Here is an 18,453-nt window from a genome sequence, read left to right as displayed (position 1 = left end):
GTGTACAGGAAGCCCCCGGGGTCCCCACCACACCCTTGTGCAGTCTGCTCACACAGTGTTCCAGAGCTGGTCTCTGTATGACCAATACAATATGGCAGACATAATGGTATATCACTTCCAAGATTAGGCTCTCAAAGACTGTGGCTTCTGTTTTGGTTTCTCGTTCTGTATGTGTCTATGTGTATGTGAGGTCTCACTCTGAAAAAACTATGTTGTGAGTAGCCCTATGGAGAGGCCTCCCACCACCTGCGAAGAGCCATATGAACACTCCTGAAATCTGACCCCCACAGCCCCAGGCAAGTCTGCAGAGAATGCAGTAGTCCTGGCTGACAGTTTGAGCTTGACCCTGAGCCAGAACCAGAGTTCCTGACCAACAGAGACTGTATGAGAAAATAAACGTATCTTGTGTTAAGCTGCTAAATTTGGAGGTAATGTCATTCAGCAATAGATAACTAATACAAAGATGTATAAATTAATACTCAAGAAAATAAACTTGTTGAAAATAGTCACTGTGTGTTATTTATCTTTGTATCTCTGACAGCACCATGTCCACTGTAAAGTTACTCAAATGTCTGCTCAACTGGACTGACAGTGGTAATTTTTCATATCATGGCTTAGACACTCTTATAAGCAAGGGCAAAGTATTCTTTGCCTATTTCCTCACTGAATTAATAATGGTATCTACCTTGTGGGATTATTGTGAGGCTCAAATGAAATAATAAACATAACATTCTTAGAACAATGCCAAAACACATTAAAAGTGTTAAAGAAATGTTAACTACTAAAAGTAAAATTTCTAAAAAGGAAATACATCACTCTCCTTCCTTAGTACTGAAACCCTGGGTATGCATTTTTTATGTAAGAATTATACAATCTGTCAGGGTAAAGTGTTGGTTTGAAAAAAGAAAAAAAGAATTAGCCGGGTGCAGTGGCTCACACCTCTAATCCCAGCACTTTGGAGGCTGAGGCGGTGGATCACCTGAGATCTGGAGTGTGAGACCAGCCTGACCAACATGGTGAAACCCAGCCTCTACTAAAAATACAAAGGATGGCAGGTGCCTGTAATCCCAGCTACTAAGGTGGCTAAGGCAGAAGAATCGCTTGAACCTGGAAGGTGGAGGTTGCAGTGAGCCGAGATCAAATCACTGCACTCCAGCCTGGGCATGATAGAGCGAGACTCAGTCTCCAAAAAAAAAAAAAGAATTATACAACCCATGACAGGATTATGAAAAAGCACTACAGGCTGGGCACTGTGGCTCACGCCTGTAATACTAGCACTTTGGGAGGCCAAAGTGGGCAGACTGCTTGAGCCCTGGAGTGGGATAGCATATCAAATGAAGGGGAGTAATGAAGTATGTTAATAAGCTAATGTTAATTAGTCCAGTAACCTACATTCCTCAAATTCTCATTTTTTTCAAGTCCTACTACAACAAGTAGATATATGCTTTTAGATTATATTCCATGATTATCATAACACAAGCAGCTGGATTCCAGTAAATAATTGTGTTCTTCCTATTTGCACAGCTTGGTGAAAAAAATGTTTTTCTTTCAAGGCTTAATCTGCTTAAAGTTACAAGATGGAATATGACAATCTAATGAGGTCTCTTTTAAATGTGTTGCTACTGCCAGTGTTTATTCAATGATTATTTTATTGTTAATACAGTCATTAAAAATACATAATTAACCTATCACACCTAATATAATCACATACATTAAAATAATAAATTGTATGCTCACTTTAATTATAAAAAATGAAATGCATGCAAAATGCTTTATACAGTGTCTGATACATTGTGAGGGTTCAATAAATATAGCCATCAGCAGACTTATTCATCTGATACTACAATAAGTTTGACATGCTACACTCTCTGGACTCTCCTCTTACCTCTGACTACTCTTTTTTTTTTTTTAAAGAGATGTTGTCTCCTTGTGTCACACAGGCTGGACTGCAGTGGCACGATCTTGGCTCACTGCAACCTCCACCTCCCAGGTTCAAGCAATTCTTCTGCCTCTGTCTCCCAGGTAGCTGGGATTACAGGCACGCACCACCACACCTGGCTAATTTCTTTTGTATTTTAGTAAAGACAGGGTTTCACCGTGTTGCCCAGGCTGGTCTCAAACTCCTGAACTCAGACAATCCACCCTCCTTGGCTACAAAGTGCTAGGATTACAGGCGTGAGACACCGTGCCCGGCCACCTCTGACACTCTTAATTCCAATTTCCTTCCTTAGTTTCAATTCCTTGTTCCCATCCCTACCTCCTCCCTCTTCTGTTTAGGTTTCTTTTCTACAGAAAATATATCCCTAGAAATTGTGACTCCTCTTCATGAACTATCTTACTTTCTTAGACCTTCCTTTCAATCACTAAACAAAGATAAATACACTTTATTATCATAGTTAATATTAAAGAATCAAAATTATAACTTAAGCAGTCCCAAGACTTATCCAGAAAATGCTTCAGGTCTAAGAAATGTCATCTGGACCTTGGACTTAGTATTGCTAGAGGATATGAATTTATAATTCAAAAGTAATGGGACAGAAATTAAGAAAATAAAAACTTTAATTAATAACAAATGGTAAAAAAAAAAAACCTAATGAGAATTTTGATTTCTTAAAAATTATAGCATCTTCATTCTCAGTAAGATATACAGGTACGCCTCCAAAGAAGTTAAATCCTATGAAGGACATATCATACTGGCACTCGTTGACTCTGTACCATCAAGGGTAAGGACTTTTCACTTTTTTTTTTTTTTTTTTAAAGTAAAATGGAGGTCTGGCATAAAGACTGAAAAGTTGGGCTATATTTATAAAATATAAGTAACTCTAAGTAGACATTAGAAGTAACTTTATCTACCTAAACTCACCTCCTATAATGGAGCATTTAGGAAGAGGAACTTAACCTAATGGTAAGCTATAACACAGAATAACCCCAAGAGAAGCATGCCTGCTTGGGAGCACTACTGAAGCAAGGTGCTGACTCTACCAGTATGAATGTCAACAATTCCAAATATATATACTAAATATTTACTTTCTTTTCTTTTTTCTTTTGACTGACACTAAATATTAAAACTAAAATGGCTTAGCAACTGTAATGCCTAAAAGAGAACTATAGTGTAGTATATATGTATATGTGTGCATATACATATCCTAAAAAATAAGAAAATATATATACATATACACACACATATATCTATGCTTATCTCCCTGCTTATCTGCAGTTTCACCTTCTGCAATTTCAGTTACCCACTATCGACTGTTGTCTGAAAATAGATGAACATAGTATGATACAATATTTTGAGGGCAAGAGACCATATTCATATAACTTTTATGACAGTATATTTTTATAATTGTTCTATTTTATTATTGTTGTTGTTAATCTCTGACTGTGCTTAACTTCTAAGTTAAACTTTATCACAGGTATGCATGTGTAGGAAAAAACACAGTACAGGCATGTGTTACTTAATGATGGGGATACATTCTGAAAAATGTGTCATTAGGCCATTTCATTATATGCAAACATTATAGCGTGTACTTACACGCACCTAGATGGTATAGCCTAACATATATTATATTTAGGCTATATGGCATAGCCTACTGCTTCTAGGCAACAAACCTGTATAACCATGTGACTTTACTGAATACTGTAGGCAATTGTAACACAATGGGAAGTATTTTTGTCTCTAAATATTAAAAAGGTACAGTAAAAATATGGCAGAAAAGATGAAAAACTAGGACATCTGTATGAGGAAGTTATCATGAATAGAGCTTGCAGGCCTGGAAGTTGCTCCGGGTGAAACTGTGAGTAAATCTGAAAGCCTCGGCCATTACTGTATACTACTATAGGCTTTATAAACACTATATACAGGCAACACAAAATTTATTTTTAAAATACTTTTTGTTCTTCAATAATTACCCTTAACTTACTATAACTTTTCTACTTTACAAACTTTTAAGTTTTCTAATTTTTTAATGCTTTTCTAATAACACTTAGCTTAAAACAAAATTTACTGTACAGCTGTATGAAAAATATATTCTTATTTTATAAGCTTTTTTTCTACTTCTAAAATTAAAAAAATAATTGTTAAAAACTAAGACCTAAACATACATATTAGCCTAGGCCTATACAGGGTCAGGGTCATCAGTATCACTGTATTCTACCTCCACACCTTGTCCCATGGAAAGTCTTCAGGGGCAATGACAGGCAGGGAGCTGTCATCTCCTAAAGTAACAATGTCTTCTTCTGGAATTCCTCCTGAAGGATCTTCCTGAGGCTGTTTTACAGTTTTTTTTTTTTTTCATAAGTAGGGGTACATTCTAAAATAACGATCAAAAGTCTAGTATGGTAAATATATAAACCAGTAACACAGTCATTTGTTATCAAGTATTATGTACTGTACATAACTATATATGCTCTTCTTTTATAGAACAGGAAGTACAGTAGGTCTGTTGACATCAGCATCACTATAAACATGTGAGTAATGCGTTGCACTATGACATTAGGATAGCCACGATCTCAGTAGGTGATAGGAAATTTTTAGCTCCATTATAATCTTATGGGAGCATCATCATATGAGGTCCTTCTTTAATTGGAAAGTTACGTGGCACATGACTGTATATATGGAGTTCAGAAATATCCATGGTTTCAGGCATCCACTGGGGGGTTTGGAACATATTCCCCTTGACTAAAGGGTATTACTACTACTACTTACTACTACTACGACTACTACACACACACACACACACACACACACACACACACACACACACAGAGAGAGAAAAGCCTTTGAACCTTCATTCCGGGTTGAATTTCCAGCCTCCCAATGCTTATAACCAATAGAAAGAGGGGAACACCTGCCCCCACATTTGCTGCTGACACTGAGAAAGACCAGCCTGAAGCACCCCTCATCTTTTTCCCAGGGACCAATTATCCCCTTCCTAACACCAGCCAACTTTTGCATTTACACTGGGGTTTACAGACCCTGCCCTTTTCTAAATAAAAATTCTTCCCTAAACTCTTAGCAACCAAATTTGGGTCAGAACACTAAGATGGAAGTCAAAATAGTTAAAGAAAATAAAAGTAAAGCAAAAGGATACATTTAATTGTAGGTTTTTTAACAGTCAAGTTACCTAAAAAACTGAAAGAATATAAACAATATTGACTGTCATTTTAGACTGGGGGTTAGGAATTTAGAACATTTTCGAAGAAAGAAAATCTATTTGAGAAAGTAAGGAAGCCATTTATCGCTCTACTTCAAAAGCATATAACCGATACAGTTAAACAATGTAGGAATCCTGTGAAAAACACACTTTAAGAAGTGATATATGCAGAAAGAAATTTGGCAGTGGTTATTAAGTGACAGATATGGGGTTTCTAGGGATTAATCTGCTCTATGTGGAATCCCCATACAAATGTCTTCCAAGGTGGGGAAAATAAATAGCAGGCTGAACTTGGTAGGAGTTCTAAAACTGGATAGATGATAAATATGGATCACTAGCTTTTACAAAGGCAATGGCAACTTAAAATTTTAGAAACCCCAATATATTATATTTTCTAGTATATTTTATCTCCTGGACATATTAGTTCCATTCATACATCTTCAGGCTCGCTGATGCCAATACTTACCAGGGTAATCTTAAATATAGGCTGAATATCCCTTATCTGAAATGCTTGAGACCAGAAGGATTTCAGACTTCAGATTTTGGAATATTTTCATGCTATTTACTGGTTCAGCATCCCTAATCTGAAAATCTAAAATCTGAAATGCTCTAGTATTTCCTTTGAGTATCATGTTGGTGCTCAAAATCTTTAGGATTTTGGAGCATTTTGAATTTCAAAATTTCAGATTAGGAATGTTCAACCTGTACCGTAGATTTACTCTCCGTCAACCTGCCTGAGTTAACAAGCTATGTAGGATAAAAAGGAAAGGCAGAGAACTAAGGGCCAGGATACTCTGGTTTAGTCCTGTCTCTGTCATTAAAGAACTGATCTCAGCCATGTCGCTTCATTGATGGAGTGATATTTCAGTATTTCTAAAATGAAGTAGTTCTGGCTCTAAAATGTTAAGATGTTCGTAGTTCTCATTACTTTTTAAGAATTTATTTTTATCAAAGTAATACATAAACAAGACTATTTTCTAGAGGTCAGTCTCTAAGATAAAAAGGTCAGTGTATTTTCCCACTTATGGGAATAAAACACAAAGTGAAGAATCACATCACATCTCTTTCTTTGCACATGGGAAAAAAACACTAGTGAGAGCCTATTTCCCTTTCATTTGGTATTTAATTAACCAGAATGCCTACTAAGCAAATTTGTGCAAATCCTTCACACAGTTATTTCTTAAATCCATGTAGGCCTGGTTCTACACTATGCTCCTTTCTATTAGTTTCATTTCTAATTTTATGCTGATGACAAAAATGCCTTCTGACTTAACAGTATATGTTATCATGTTATGAAAAAAGATAATGACTTTTTCCGCTTACTCGCTATCAGATCTAAGCAAGTTATTCTTTGCTTCAGTATCTGAATCTGTAAAATGAGAACAAGAATCTCTCTCAGGATTGTTGAAAAGATTAAACAAAATACATGAAAGCACTGTACCCAGCACAGAAAACTACAAAGCATTTGGATGTTTCAAAGGTATGTATAACAATTATGTTTACGAGTTGCTTAAACACTTCATTCCTCTTTAACAGCATATTCACTCCAAGAGACGCAGCTGAGAAACAATGCAATATAGAATGTTTAAATCATGCAACTGTTAAAATTTTAAAAATTCACGTCAATAGACATGTATTTGTCATTTACTATGTGCCAGGTACCATAGTCCTAGGGTACAAGAATTCAAAGGTGAGACAATGGAATGACCCTCAAAAAGCTAAGAGTCTAGAAGAGACAAATACAAATTATGTCACTAAAAAACATAATAAATGTACAAACAGCAGAAGTAACAAGATAAAGCAAGAAATTAATTTTGCTTGAAGAAAGTAAGGAGGAAGTAGTTGAAGTAGCACGGTAAAGAAGAAAGGAGTCTAGTTTCAAAGACTTGGGTCTAAAGCTCAGCTCAGTCATTATTAGCTATAAGATTTGGGACACTTTAATTTACCTCTCTGAGTTTCCTTTTAAATGTACTTTGAAGAGTTATTCTGAAGATTGGAAATAATATATGTAAAGTATCTAACACATACCAGCCATTCAACAAATGAGAGATGTTTTACAAGTTGTGTTTACTTGCCTCTTTTTAGTAGACTAGGTTGTAAATGGCACTGTAGGTAGCATCTGTAACTAATGATTAAGATATATACAGATCACTAAGGTCACTGGCATGGAGAGGGCCACAATTAATCCCATCCAGAATATTATCACTTATAGACTGTCACTGTTGAGAAGAGATGTGGTTCCTAATATGTGGCACACTCAACCACTAGTGAAACATTATGTCTAATCTGTTTCTTTCTGCATTTTTACCCTGACACCCAGAATTTTACATATTCAGACAGGAGTTATTTCCTAGTAGAGGTTACCATGTTCCTCAGTCCCACTTCAGTCCTAGTTTAGGATGTTCAGCATATCCTTTATGAAACAGCAAGGTCCAATAAGCAACTGGCAAGTATGAAGATCATACTGAATTGGAGCTAATCCTGGATAACTACTATTATCATCTTAATGGTTGATTTGTGGAACTGGAGGCAATTATAATAATTGGAATCTCACTTATTTAAAAATGTTGTTGAAGCTGGCCAGGAATTAAGTTACATTTACATTTACTTTATGACTCCCAAAGCTAACTTTCTTTAAAAACCCTTCAATGAGCTAAGCCAGTCATTAACATCTACAGGCATACCTTGCTTTACCGTATTTTGATTTTTACAAATGGTAAGTCTGAGGCAATTCTGTGTCAAGCAAGTCTATCAGTACCATTTTTCCAACAGCATGTGCTCACTTTGTGTCACGTCCTGGTAATTCTCACAATATTTCAAATTTTATTATTGTATCTGTTATGGTAATCTGTGATAAGTGATCTTTGATGTTACCATTATAACTGTTTGGGGTTGCAACAAACCACATCCATATAAGGCAGGGAACTTAATCGGTAATCTTGTGTGTGTTCTCACTGCTCCACCAACCAGCCATTCCCCAGTCTCTCTTCCTCTCCTCGGGCTTCCTTATTCCCTGGGATACAACAATATTGAAATCAGGCCAATTAATAACCATACATTGGCCTCTAAGTTCAAGTGAAAGGAAGAGTCAGATATTTCACTTTAAATTAAGTGCTAGAGATGATAAAGCTTAGTGAGGAAGGCATGTCCAAAGATGAGCTGGACTAAAAGCTAGGCCTCTTGCACCAAACAGCCAAGTTGTGAATGCAAAGAAAAGTTCTTAAAGGAAATTACAAGTGTTACACTAGTGAACACACAAATGATAAGAAAGCAAAACAGACCGATTTCTGGTATGGAGAAAGTTTGAGTGGTCTAAATAGAAGACAAAACCAGCTACAACATTCCCTCATGCCAAAGCCTAATCCAGAGAAAGGCCCTGAAACTCTTCAATTCCATGAAGGCTGAGACAGGAGGAAGCTGCAAAAGAAAGTTTGATACTAGTAGACGTTGGTTCATGAGGTTTAACAAAAAGACACCTCCATAACACAAAAGTGCAAGGGGAAGCAGCAAATGCTGATGTAGAAGCACAAATTATCCAGAAGATCTAGCTAACTGATGAAGGTGGCTACCTCAAACAGATATTCCATGTAGATGAAACAGCCTTGTATCAGAAGAAGATGCCATTTAGGACTTGCACAGCTAGAGAGAAGTCAATGCCTCACTTCAAAGCTTCAAAGGACAGGCTGACTCTTCTTAGGAGCTAATGCAGCTGGTGACTTTATATTAAAGCCAATGCTCATTTACCATTCTGGTGCCCTTGAGAATTATGCTAAATCTATTCTACCTGCGCTCTATAAATGAAACAAAAAAGCCTGGATGACAGTACATTAGCTTATAGCATGGCCTATTGAATATGTGAAGCCCACTGTTAAGAACTGCTCAGAAAAAAAAAAAAAGATTCCTTTCATTTTAATGAATATTATTCTCCATTGTCAATGTACCTGGTCAACCAAGAGCTGTGATGGAGATGTCCAAGTAGATCAATGTTGTTTTCATGCCTGCTAACACAACATCCATTCTACAGACTATGGATCAATGAGTAATTTTGCCTTTCTAGTCTTATTATTTAAGAAATACACTGTGTAACAGGGCTAAAACTGCCAGAGATAGTGATTCTTTTGATGGATCTGGGCAAAGGAAACTGAAAAACCTTCTGGAGAGGAGTCACCATTCTAGATGCCATTAAGAACATTCGTGACTCATGAGGTTAACGATATCAACTTTCATAGGAGTTGGAAAGCAGCTGATACCACCCTTCATGGATGACTTTGAGGGGATCAACACTTCAGTGGAGGAAGTAACCACAGGTGTGGTGGAAATAGCAAGAGGACTAGAATTAGAAGTGAAGCATGAAGATGTGATTGAATTGCTGCAATCTCATGATAAAGTTTGAATGGATGACGAGTTGCGTCTTAGGGATGAGCAAAGAAAGTGGTTTCTTGAGATGGAATCTACTCTGGGTAAAGATTATGTGAACACCATTGAAATGACAACAAAGGATTTAGACTACTACATAAACTCGGTTGATAAAGCAGCAGCAGGGTTTGAAACGACTGACTCCAATTTTGAAAGTTCTCCTGTGGGTAAAATGCTATCAAATAGCATCACATGATACAGAGAACTCTTTCATGAAAGGAAGAGTCTATTGCTCTTCCTTAGTGGCAAACTTCATTGTTGTTTCAAGAAACTGCATCCCAATCTCCAGCAATCACCACCTTGATCAGTAAGCAGCCATCAATACAGAGACAAGACCCTCTGTCAGAAAAAAGATAATGACCTCGCTGAAGGCTGAGATGATCTTTAGCATTTTTCAGCAATAAAGTATTTTTAAATTAAGGTCTGTACTTTTTGTCTGAAATCTACTCAGTACTTTTGGTCTGAAAAAAGTAGACATTAATTTAAAAGTATTGCTGAAATAAAGTAAATAAAGTTTCTTACTCTTAAATTTAAGAAGTCTGTACTTCTTTTTCAGTATTTCATGTAAATGCTATTGCACATTTAAAGACATGTAAAATCTAACTTTGATATGCACTAGGATACCAAAAAAATTCATGTGACTCACTTTATTGCAATATTTGCTTTATTGAGGTGGTCTGAAACCAAACCTGCAGTATTCTCAGGCACAGATATATGTTAAGTCCCTACTTTTCATTTCATTTCAACAAAAACTGGTACAGTTCAAATACCAAACAGTGGATAAATGCAAGCAAAATCATAAGTAAGATAAAGCAGTCTACCTCTAAATTCAATTGAATCATGAGATGGTCTTTATGCCCATCTAGTTTTCCAGAACCTCTAAGAATATGTTCCTTACCGACAATCATCATGTAAAAGTCAGTCTGTTTCAAGTTAAAAAACCACAGCCTTAAAAGTGAGGATAGCGTGAAGCAATCCAGAATCGACTTTAAATGTATAGTTTCCATTCAAGGAAACCAGTGTCCTTAAAGTTGTCTTTTGTGGTATATAAATCCATAAAATTTTCTTCTATGAATGTCTGTGTTCTATACCATGCCAGACTTTATATATATGTTATATATATATATAAACACAAGTTATATTTGTAAAATACTCCTAACACTCTTAACCAGTTTGACAAAATGCATTTTGAAATACTAATGTTCTATTGAAATTAACTGCCTTACATATTTTCAAGAATTAAATCCTGAGTATATTTTTAAGATTTTTTCCTCTGAAAAGCAGGCACTGAGGAGTCACCAAATCGCAAGTGAATCTCTTTCCCATAAATTCTACTTTAGAGAATAATTTGTAAATTCAGAACTCAAAGTATAATGTAAGCATTTCCAATAACAAAACCAGAAGTTTCTTCACAAAGCAAATCTACATATTGAATTAAAATATTATGTGTATTATCGGTCTCTTTCACAAATAGAAATTGATGTTATAAGGCCAATTCCTGACAGCCTTAATAAACGAAGGGAAATACACAAAATTATCAAATGTCTCAGAAGCAGCAGCTGGAGGCCTGAGGGAAAGCGACAGACAGACAAAAGGAAATGGGAGGGGAAGGAGATATGTGAAGCTAACATGCTTAGACTGCACTAGACCTTAGCTCAGCCCCTGACCCACTATAATCTACTCAGTTATCTATATCACCCAAAAAATTAACGGTTGAAAAGCAAATCGACCATTGTGGGCAGTGATTTTAGGTCCTACATTTGGCTTGAGATTTGCCAGAAAGAAAAAGAGCTAAATCAGAAAAAGAGGTAAATAGCAAGAAGCGCTGTGTGTGTGGAAGGGGGAGGGGAGGAGGGTAATGGAATAAAAGCGAACTGCGCTCAAGTCTCAGCACTAAAGCTACTCTGCGCGTACTACAGAGGCCGGGCCGCCGCCGGGAGCTCTCCCTGTGCAGGGCAGAAGCGGGGGTCGTAGATGCTCCCCCGGCGACTCAGGGAAGGGGGTGGCGGGCGCCGGCGTCCCCGGGACACGCGCAGAGTGGCTCCGATTAACACCTTCCTCGCCGGGACCTGGAGCTCCGAGCGGGGCGCGCACGGGGGTGGGGCGGCGAGGAGCGCGTCCACTCCCCGGGAGAGAGAAGACAGGAGAGGGGCGGACCGCATCCCCGTCCCCAGCCCAGGCGCGTCAATTACCCGTGAGGTTCCTCAGCACCGTCCCGTGGGCCCAGAGGCTCAGGACCTGCTGCACCGACAGGTTGATCATGGAGTGGTCGCCCCCCTCCGCCTTCATCTTCCCCGAGGGGCGCCCGCCTCCCTCTCCTCGGGGGCCGGGCGGCGGCGGCGGCTGCGAGGCTCGGGGGGCGGCGGCGGGTGCGCGGCTCCTCCAGGCCGCCGCCGCCGGTGGAGGCTGCGGGGCGCCGGGCCGGGCGCTGTTGCTGCTGCCGCCGGAGGGCCTCCGTTGGGGGGCCGCTCAGCGTGTCTCCCAGGCAGCCCCCTCCCCGCCGGGGAGACATTGAGGACGGCGAACGGAGGAGGGTGGGGAGGGGGCCGGGCGCCGTCCCCGCGCGGCCCCCGAGCGAGGACTCGGGGCGGAGGAGGCCGCCGCCGCTCCCTCTCAGGGGCAGCGCCGCGCCGCGGGGGCCGGACACGCGAGGAGGCCGAGGTCACGCCGGGAAGCCGGTGCTGACGGGCAGCCGGCAGGTGCAGCCCTCGACGGGGCCCAGCTCATCGCCGCCGGAGAACGAAGAGGTGCGGGACCGGCTGGAGGCTGCGGCGGCACCTGCCGCCCGCCTGCCCGCCCTCGGGTCGCCGACACTCGAGGAACCGCCCCCTCCACCCGCAGCCGCCGGCGGGCCTCTCGTGCGCGCGCGCGCGCGCGCGACTCTCAACCCGGCCCCTCCTCCCCTGCCCTCCCCGGAGCCGCTGCGCATGCCCACTCCCCCGCTCCCCGCGACCCGCCGCCTCCGACAGCCGGTCGGCCCCAAAGCCCTCCTTCTAGCTCTCCCCTCGCGCTCCAGCGCGCGTGGCTGACGGCGCCGAGCGTCGGCCCGCAGTGGGGCGGAGGGAAGCGAGGCCTACGTCACTGGCGCCACCGCCGGGCCTTGCTGCTGATTGGGTGCTCCAAGGGAACCGCCTCCACGCCCCCCACCCCCGGACCCTAGGCGCGCGCCCTGGGAGACCTGAAGACTGGGAGCCCTCGCCCCGGCACTGCTGGGTGCGCGCGGTGCGGGCGGTGTGGGCGGTGCGGGAGCCGGCGCTGGAGGAGCAGCCCTGACCCACGGAGGGGCTGCTGAACTCGGTGAGGTGGATGCTGTGACAGTTCAGATTTTTGCCTTAAAATGTAATGTTTTTGGTAAAGATGCTTACGTATAACTTTTTTTAAAGGTGTAAATACCTCAACATTTAGATATATATATTTGCGGTTTTTTTTTTTCTGAGCGTGAATCAAATGACCTAGATAGGTCACTTACTTGCAGAATGCATATTAAAACACCTAAAACACAAATACACCCGCGTTATCATTCTGCCAGTGCCTCTTCCCGCTGCAAGAACTTGGGCCTCCCAGGGTTCCAGGTCCTGCCATCACTTGTTTACTTTAGGCTAGGCAGGTGTCCTAATCCTCAAGACCATCGCCAGCTCTAGCCCCACCTTTTTTTGGTGATAGTATTCTTTTATCTAAATTTTGTCTGTTATTTTTTTCTCTCGGACTTAAACTAGATCTCTCTCCCTATGCTTTGCTGTTTTTCTTCATATCCAGCGTTAGACAGAGGAGCATCTAAAATCCAACTACAAGTTAAACTCCTCGAAATTTGAAACCTTTCTACTTTACAAAATAAAAATTTAAGTTTTAGCAGTTACATAAGTATGCACTAGCCAGCCCCTCCCCCCACCTTTTCCAACCCCTCAGCTATCTGGATAAAGAAAAATGTACAATGAGAAGTGAAGAAATACCTGCTGTAGCTAAATCATAAAGTATATTTGGCAAAGCACTGAAGGGTCGAATTACCCGTGAAATGGTGCTCTTGGCCTTAAAATAATATTTACATATACACATTTATTTCCACTTTAAAATAATATTTATATGTACACATTTATTTCCTCATTTATTTGTATTTTCCTTTTGATGTCACAAGAAAAAGAAATTTTTGCACCATTAATAAGAATTGAGCCAAAACTCATAATGCAAAATTTATCTTCCTCCTAGAATTTAGATTTAATTAGATCTATTAATTTAAGAGTACAGGATATCAAACATAAAAGAGGCTTTAACATTTTTCTGATTTATTTATCTTACAGATAGGGAAACAAATTCTGTGAATTAAGTGACTTTGGACAGAGATGACAGCACTTCAGAGCTCAGTTTCTGAATTCCTGGTCTATTATTCTTTCTAGCAACCACATTATCTTTCTTAACCCACTATTAACTCCCTAACTTGGAGATTCTGGATGGGGAAGTGCAGGTTACCTAGTGATATTCTTAAGGGACTTGGCGTTACATAATTAGCGATGTTAGGGAATGTGACCACATTCAGTGAAGAGTTCACAGTAAACCCTCTGAGCAGGAGCTCACTAAACTCTCATATTAGAAACCTTTGGTTAGTTTATGTTCTTAGGCTTGCACACTATTATTTAAAGCGTAGCATGCAGTGAAAATATTCAGAACCTGGGACAGTGCCTGGCACATGCACCATAAATATTTGTTGAATTAATCACTGAATGATCTTCATGGAAAAGTCAGCTTTGTTCTTGTTCTGAATAAATGTTTTTAACAGAATCCAAGTGTTCATGTCAGGAAATGAGAGAGACACAGAAATGAAGCCTCAAGCCAGTGATGCTCTTTGCTACCCAACAACATTTCCCCTGCTCTTCAGTTCACTTTAATTGGTGTCTACATTTATTTGTCATCTACTGTCTGTAATGTTCTGTGAAAGGTGTTATCTGTAATATTTGAAGATGAGATCCCTACTCTCTAGGCTATTTAACTTAGGTTTGCCTTGATAAAGGTAAGGGTACTGGCCGTGTTGGAAGCCTATATCTTTAAGGGACTTGGACATTTTCCCAACAGCCAGAGTTATGCAACCCAAAACTGAATTAATACAAATGAAAGTTTTGGAATTTCTTTTCTACAGATTTTTGATATTGAAGTAATACACTAATTCAGGAATGGTTTAGTCACATTCCTGTCGGAAATCAGGGAACACCCCACGTGAATCCAAAAGTTTCTTTTCAACTCTGTGCCCTTCAGTGTGAAACAATTCACAAATGTAATTCACAAACCAAAATTATTTTTCACACATAAGTAAGGGAGCACCCATTAGCCTTAGTCATTTTAAAAACTGTCCAGAGACAACCTAGAGGAAAGCTTTTAAAATCAATTAAAATATAAAATGATTTTGATCCTTTGAGAAAAACATTTTCAGGTATCTTTTCAGCAGCGCCCCACTTTACTGGTACCAATTTACTGTATTAGTCCATTTTTACACTGCAGATAAAGACATACCCAAGCTGGGCAATTTATAAAGAAAGAGGTTTAATTGGACTTACAGTTCCATGTGGCTGGGGAAGCCCCACGATCATGGCGGAAGGAGAGGAGGAACAAGTCCCGTCTTACGCGAATGGTAGCAGACAAAGAGAATGAGAAAGATGCAAAAGAAGAAACCCCTGATAAAACCATGCAGAGCCAAACTATATTATTCCTCCCCTGGCCCCTGCCAAATCTCACGTCCTCACATTTCAAAAGTAATCATGTCTTCCCAACAGTCCCCCAACATCTTAACTCATTTTTCAGCATTATCTCAAAAGTCCACAGTCCAACTGAAACAAGGCAAGTCCCTTCTGCTTATGATCCTGTAAAATCAAAAGCAATTTAGTTACTTCCTAGATACAATGAGGGTACACGCATTGGATAAACACAGCCATTCCAAATGGGAGATGTTAGCCAAAGCAAAGGAGCTACAGGCCCCATGCAAGTCCAGAATCTAGTGGAGCAGTCAAATCTTAAAGTTCCCAAATGATCTTCTTTGACTCCATGTCTCACATCCAGGTCACACTGATGCAAGAGTGGGTTCCCATGATCTTGGGCAGCTCTGCTCCTGTGGCCTTTGCAGGGTATAGCCCCCCACCCTCTTGGCTGCTTGCATAGGCTGGCGTTGAGCTTCTGCAGCTTTTCCAGGTGCACGGTGCATGCTCTCAGTGGATCTACCATCTTGGTAGACTCTGGAGGACACTGGCACTCTTCTCACAGCTACACTAGGCAGTGCCCCAGTATGGACTCTATGCAGGGGCTCCAACCCCACCTAAAGTCTGAATGTGAGAGTAAGAAGAAAAAGATTCTGCTAAAATCACACACACACATATTCTCTCTCTCTCTCTGTCTCTCTCTCTCTCACACACACACACACACACACACACACACACACACACACACACGATCCTGCATTGTTAACATGTGAGATTTAGTTTTCCCCCCAAAAACCTTGTCTAAGAAGTACCCTGCATCCAGCCTGGTCATATTACAGATAGAAAGCCACACATAAAAAAACATAAAATAATGGGTTGATTAAACACCACCTGAAGATACAATACGTAACTCACAATAAATTCTTAAAAATTATTTAATTATTAAGCTAAACATAAGAAAACGTTGTATGCCAAGAACAAAATGGTGAAAATGGTATTTCACTAATTTTAAGTGAGGGATTTTTTATTGTGTGTAGGTACATTTGGGTGAGCTTTTCTAGGGATTTTTTTTAATGCCATTTGCTCATTTTTCTTTTGGATAATTTATATTGTAAAAAATGTTATATGTAGGAGGTTTTATATATTTAACAGATTAACCATTGTGATACATATGTATTTCTTTTCTAGTTTGTCAGTTGCCTTTTAACTTCAACAGAAGTTTTCTTGTCATGCAGAAATTTCTGATATTTACATTGCCAATCTATTCTCTTGAAGTATCTGAGTCTTCCATTATGCTTTAAAGATGTCTTCCCTTCTCTCAGATTTGATTTTTTTTAAGTATCCTATATTTTTTTTCTAGAAATATTGTAGGTTTTTTCTTGTTTGCACCTTTAGTCCACCTCGAATTTTTTTAATGGAAAGAGTTTGATAGAGATCCTGATTTTTTTCTAGGTGGTCACCTAATCGTCTCAAAGTATTTATTGAATAATTGATCATTTTTCCACTGACCTAAAATATCTGATGTAGCATGAACAAAATTCCTATATATACTTAGGCGTATTTCTAGACTTTCTGTTACATCTATCTGTCTGTTTATGTGATGGCACCACACTATTTTTATTTGCTTTAACTGTATAATAGGTGTTAAGTGTCCTTCTTTTGTACTCACTTTCGCATGTTTTTGATTAATCTCAAATGTGTATTATTCCAGATGAACTTTAAGATTAGCTTTCTAATTCTAAAAATATTACTGGTTTTATTTTATTTTATTATTTGAGACAGAGTCTCTGTCTGTCACTCAGGCTGGAGTGCAGTGGCATGATCATGACTCACTGTAGCTTCAGACTCCTGCCTCAGCCTCCAAGTAGCTATGACTACAGATGTGAGCCAGCTTTTTTTTTTTTTTTGTAGAGATGGGGGTCACACTATGTTGCCCAGGCTGGATTGGTTATATGTTAATTGGAATCATGTTAAATTTTTTTTTTTTTTTTTTTTTTTTGAGACGGAGTTTCGCTCGTTACCCAGGCTGGAGTGCAATGGCGCGATCTCGGCTCACCGCAACCTCCGCCTCCTGGGTTCAGGCAATTCTCCTGCCTCAGCCTCCTGAGTAGCTGAGATTACAGGCACGCGCCACCATGCCCAGCTAATTTTTTGTATTAGTAGAGACGGGATTTCACCATGTTGACCAGGATGGTCTCGATCTCTTGACCTCGTGATCCACCCGCCTCGGCCTCCCAAAGTGCTGGGATTACAGGCTTGAGCCACCGCGCCCGGCCGGAATCATGTTAAATTTATAAATAAATTTAGGAGAAATTGAAAAGACTTAATCCACTTTTGCTCTCTTAAGAATTGTGATTTTGAGAGATTATTGAATAGGTCATTTTTTACATCTACAGATATGACTGTGTTACTTTTTTCTTTGAACACAGTGAATTATATTAATATATTTCCTAACACACTTTCTTTGAATTTCTGTAATTAATGCCATTTGATCATGATCTCTTATTCTTTTTTATATACTACTTAATTCTGTATGTTCATTGTTTGTTAGAATTTTGTCATCGGTATTATAAGTGAGAATGATCTGGAGTTTTCTCTATTTAATTTAGTTTTCTCCCAATTATGTTGTATTTGGCTTCATAAAAAATTATTAGGATGCTTTCCTTATTTGAATTTATATTATTCTTAAATATTTGGTCAAATTCAACTGTGAAAATGTTTTCAATACTTTGAGGAAGGCAGCTCTTTGACAACTTTTGCTATTTAGTATTTTTGTTTACATAGCAATTGGTGGTCCATCAAGTTTTTTTTAATCTTCTTAGTTCCTTTTTACAGTTTTTTCATTTTGACCTATTTTTATCTATCTGATACAATCTTTAAAAATTATGTGCAGTGTTAATACCTCTTGCAATTCTTTTAACTTCTCCAGTACATTACTTACTTTATGAATTAATATTTTATATTATTTTATCTTAATTATATTTGTTAATCATTTTGTATTTTTCCCAGTTAATTAGGTCTTAGGCTCATTAATCAGTTTCCCATTTTTCAGTATACTACTTTAGCTTTTTTTTTTTTTTGCTTTGTCATTATTAGTTTCTTCTGCTTTTCCTTGGATTGTTTTGCTGTTATTTTTTGGAATTTTAGGTTAGCTGCTTGATTCACTTGTTTTTATTCTTTCTTGTTTCTTAATATAAGTATTT

At 39.3% G+C, this 18,453-nt stretch overlaps 1 protein-coding gene across 1 annotated transcript in view; it reads right to left on the bottom strand.

The window, feature by feature from the left end:
• Window positions 1–11,861, bottom strand: part of TMEM170B (transmembrane protein 170B) — a 33,785-nt gene extending 21,924 nt beyond the window's left edge. Inside the window, exon 1 of the mRNA XM_012440347.3 lies at window positions 11,765–11,861. Within this exon, the coding sequence (XP_012295770.1) occupies window positions 11,765–11,861 (97 nt within the window). The remainder of the gene's footprint in view (window positions 1–11,764) is intronic.
• Between the last annotated feature and the right edge of the window lie 6,592 nt (window positions 11,862–18,453).

Source organism: Aotus nancymaae, unplaced genomic scaffold (genome assembly GCF_030222135.1).
Source record: "Aotus nancymaae isolate 86718 unplaced genomic scaffold, 86718_ANA_hifiasm-v0.15.2.pri h1tg000051l, whole genome shotgun sequence".
NCBI lineage: Eukaryota > Metazoa > Chordata > Mammalia > Primates > Aotidae > Aotus > Aotus nancymaae.
This window is presented reverse-complemented; position numbering and strand designations above follow the sequence as displayed.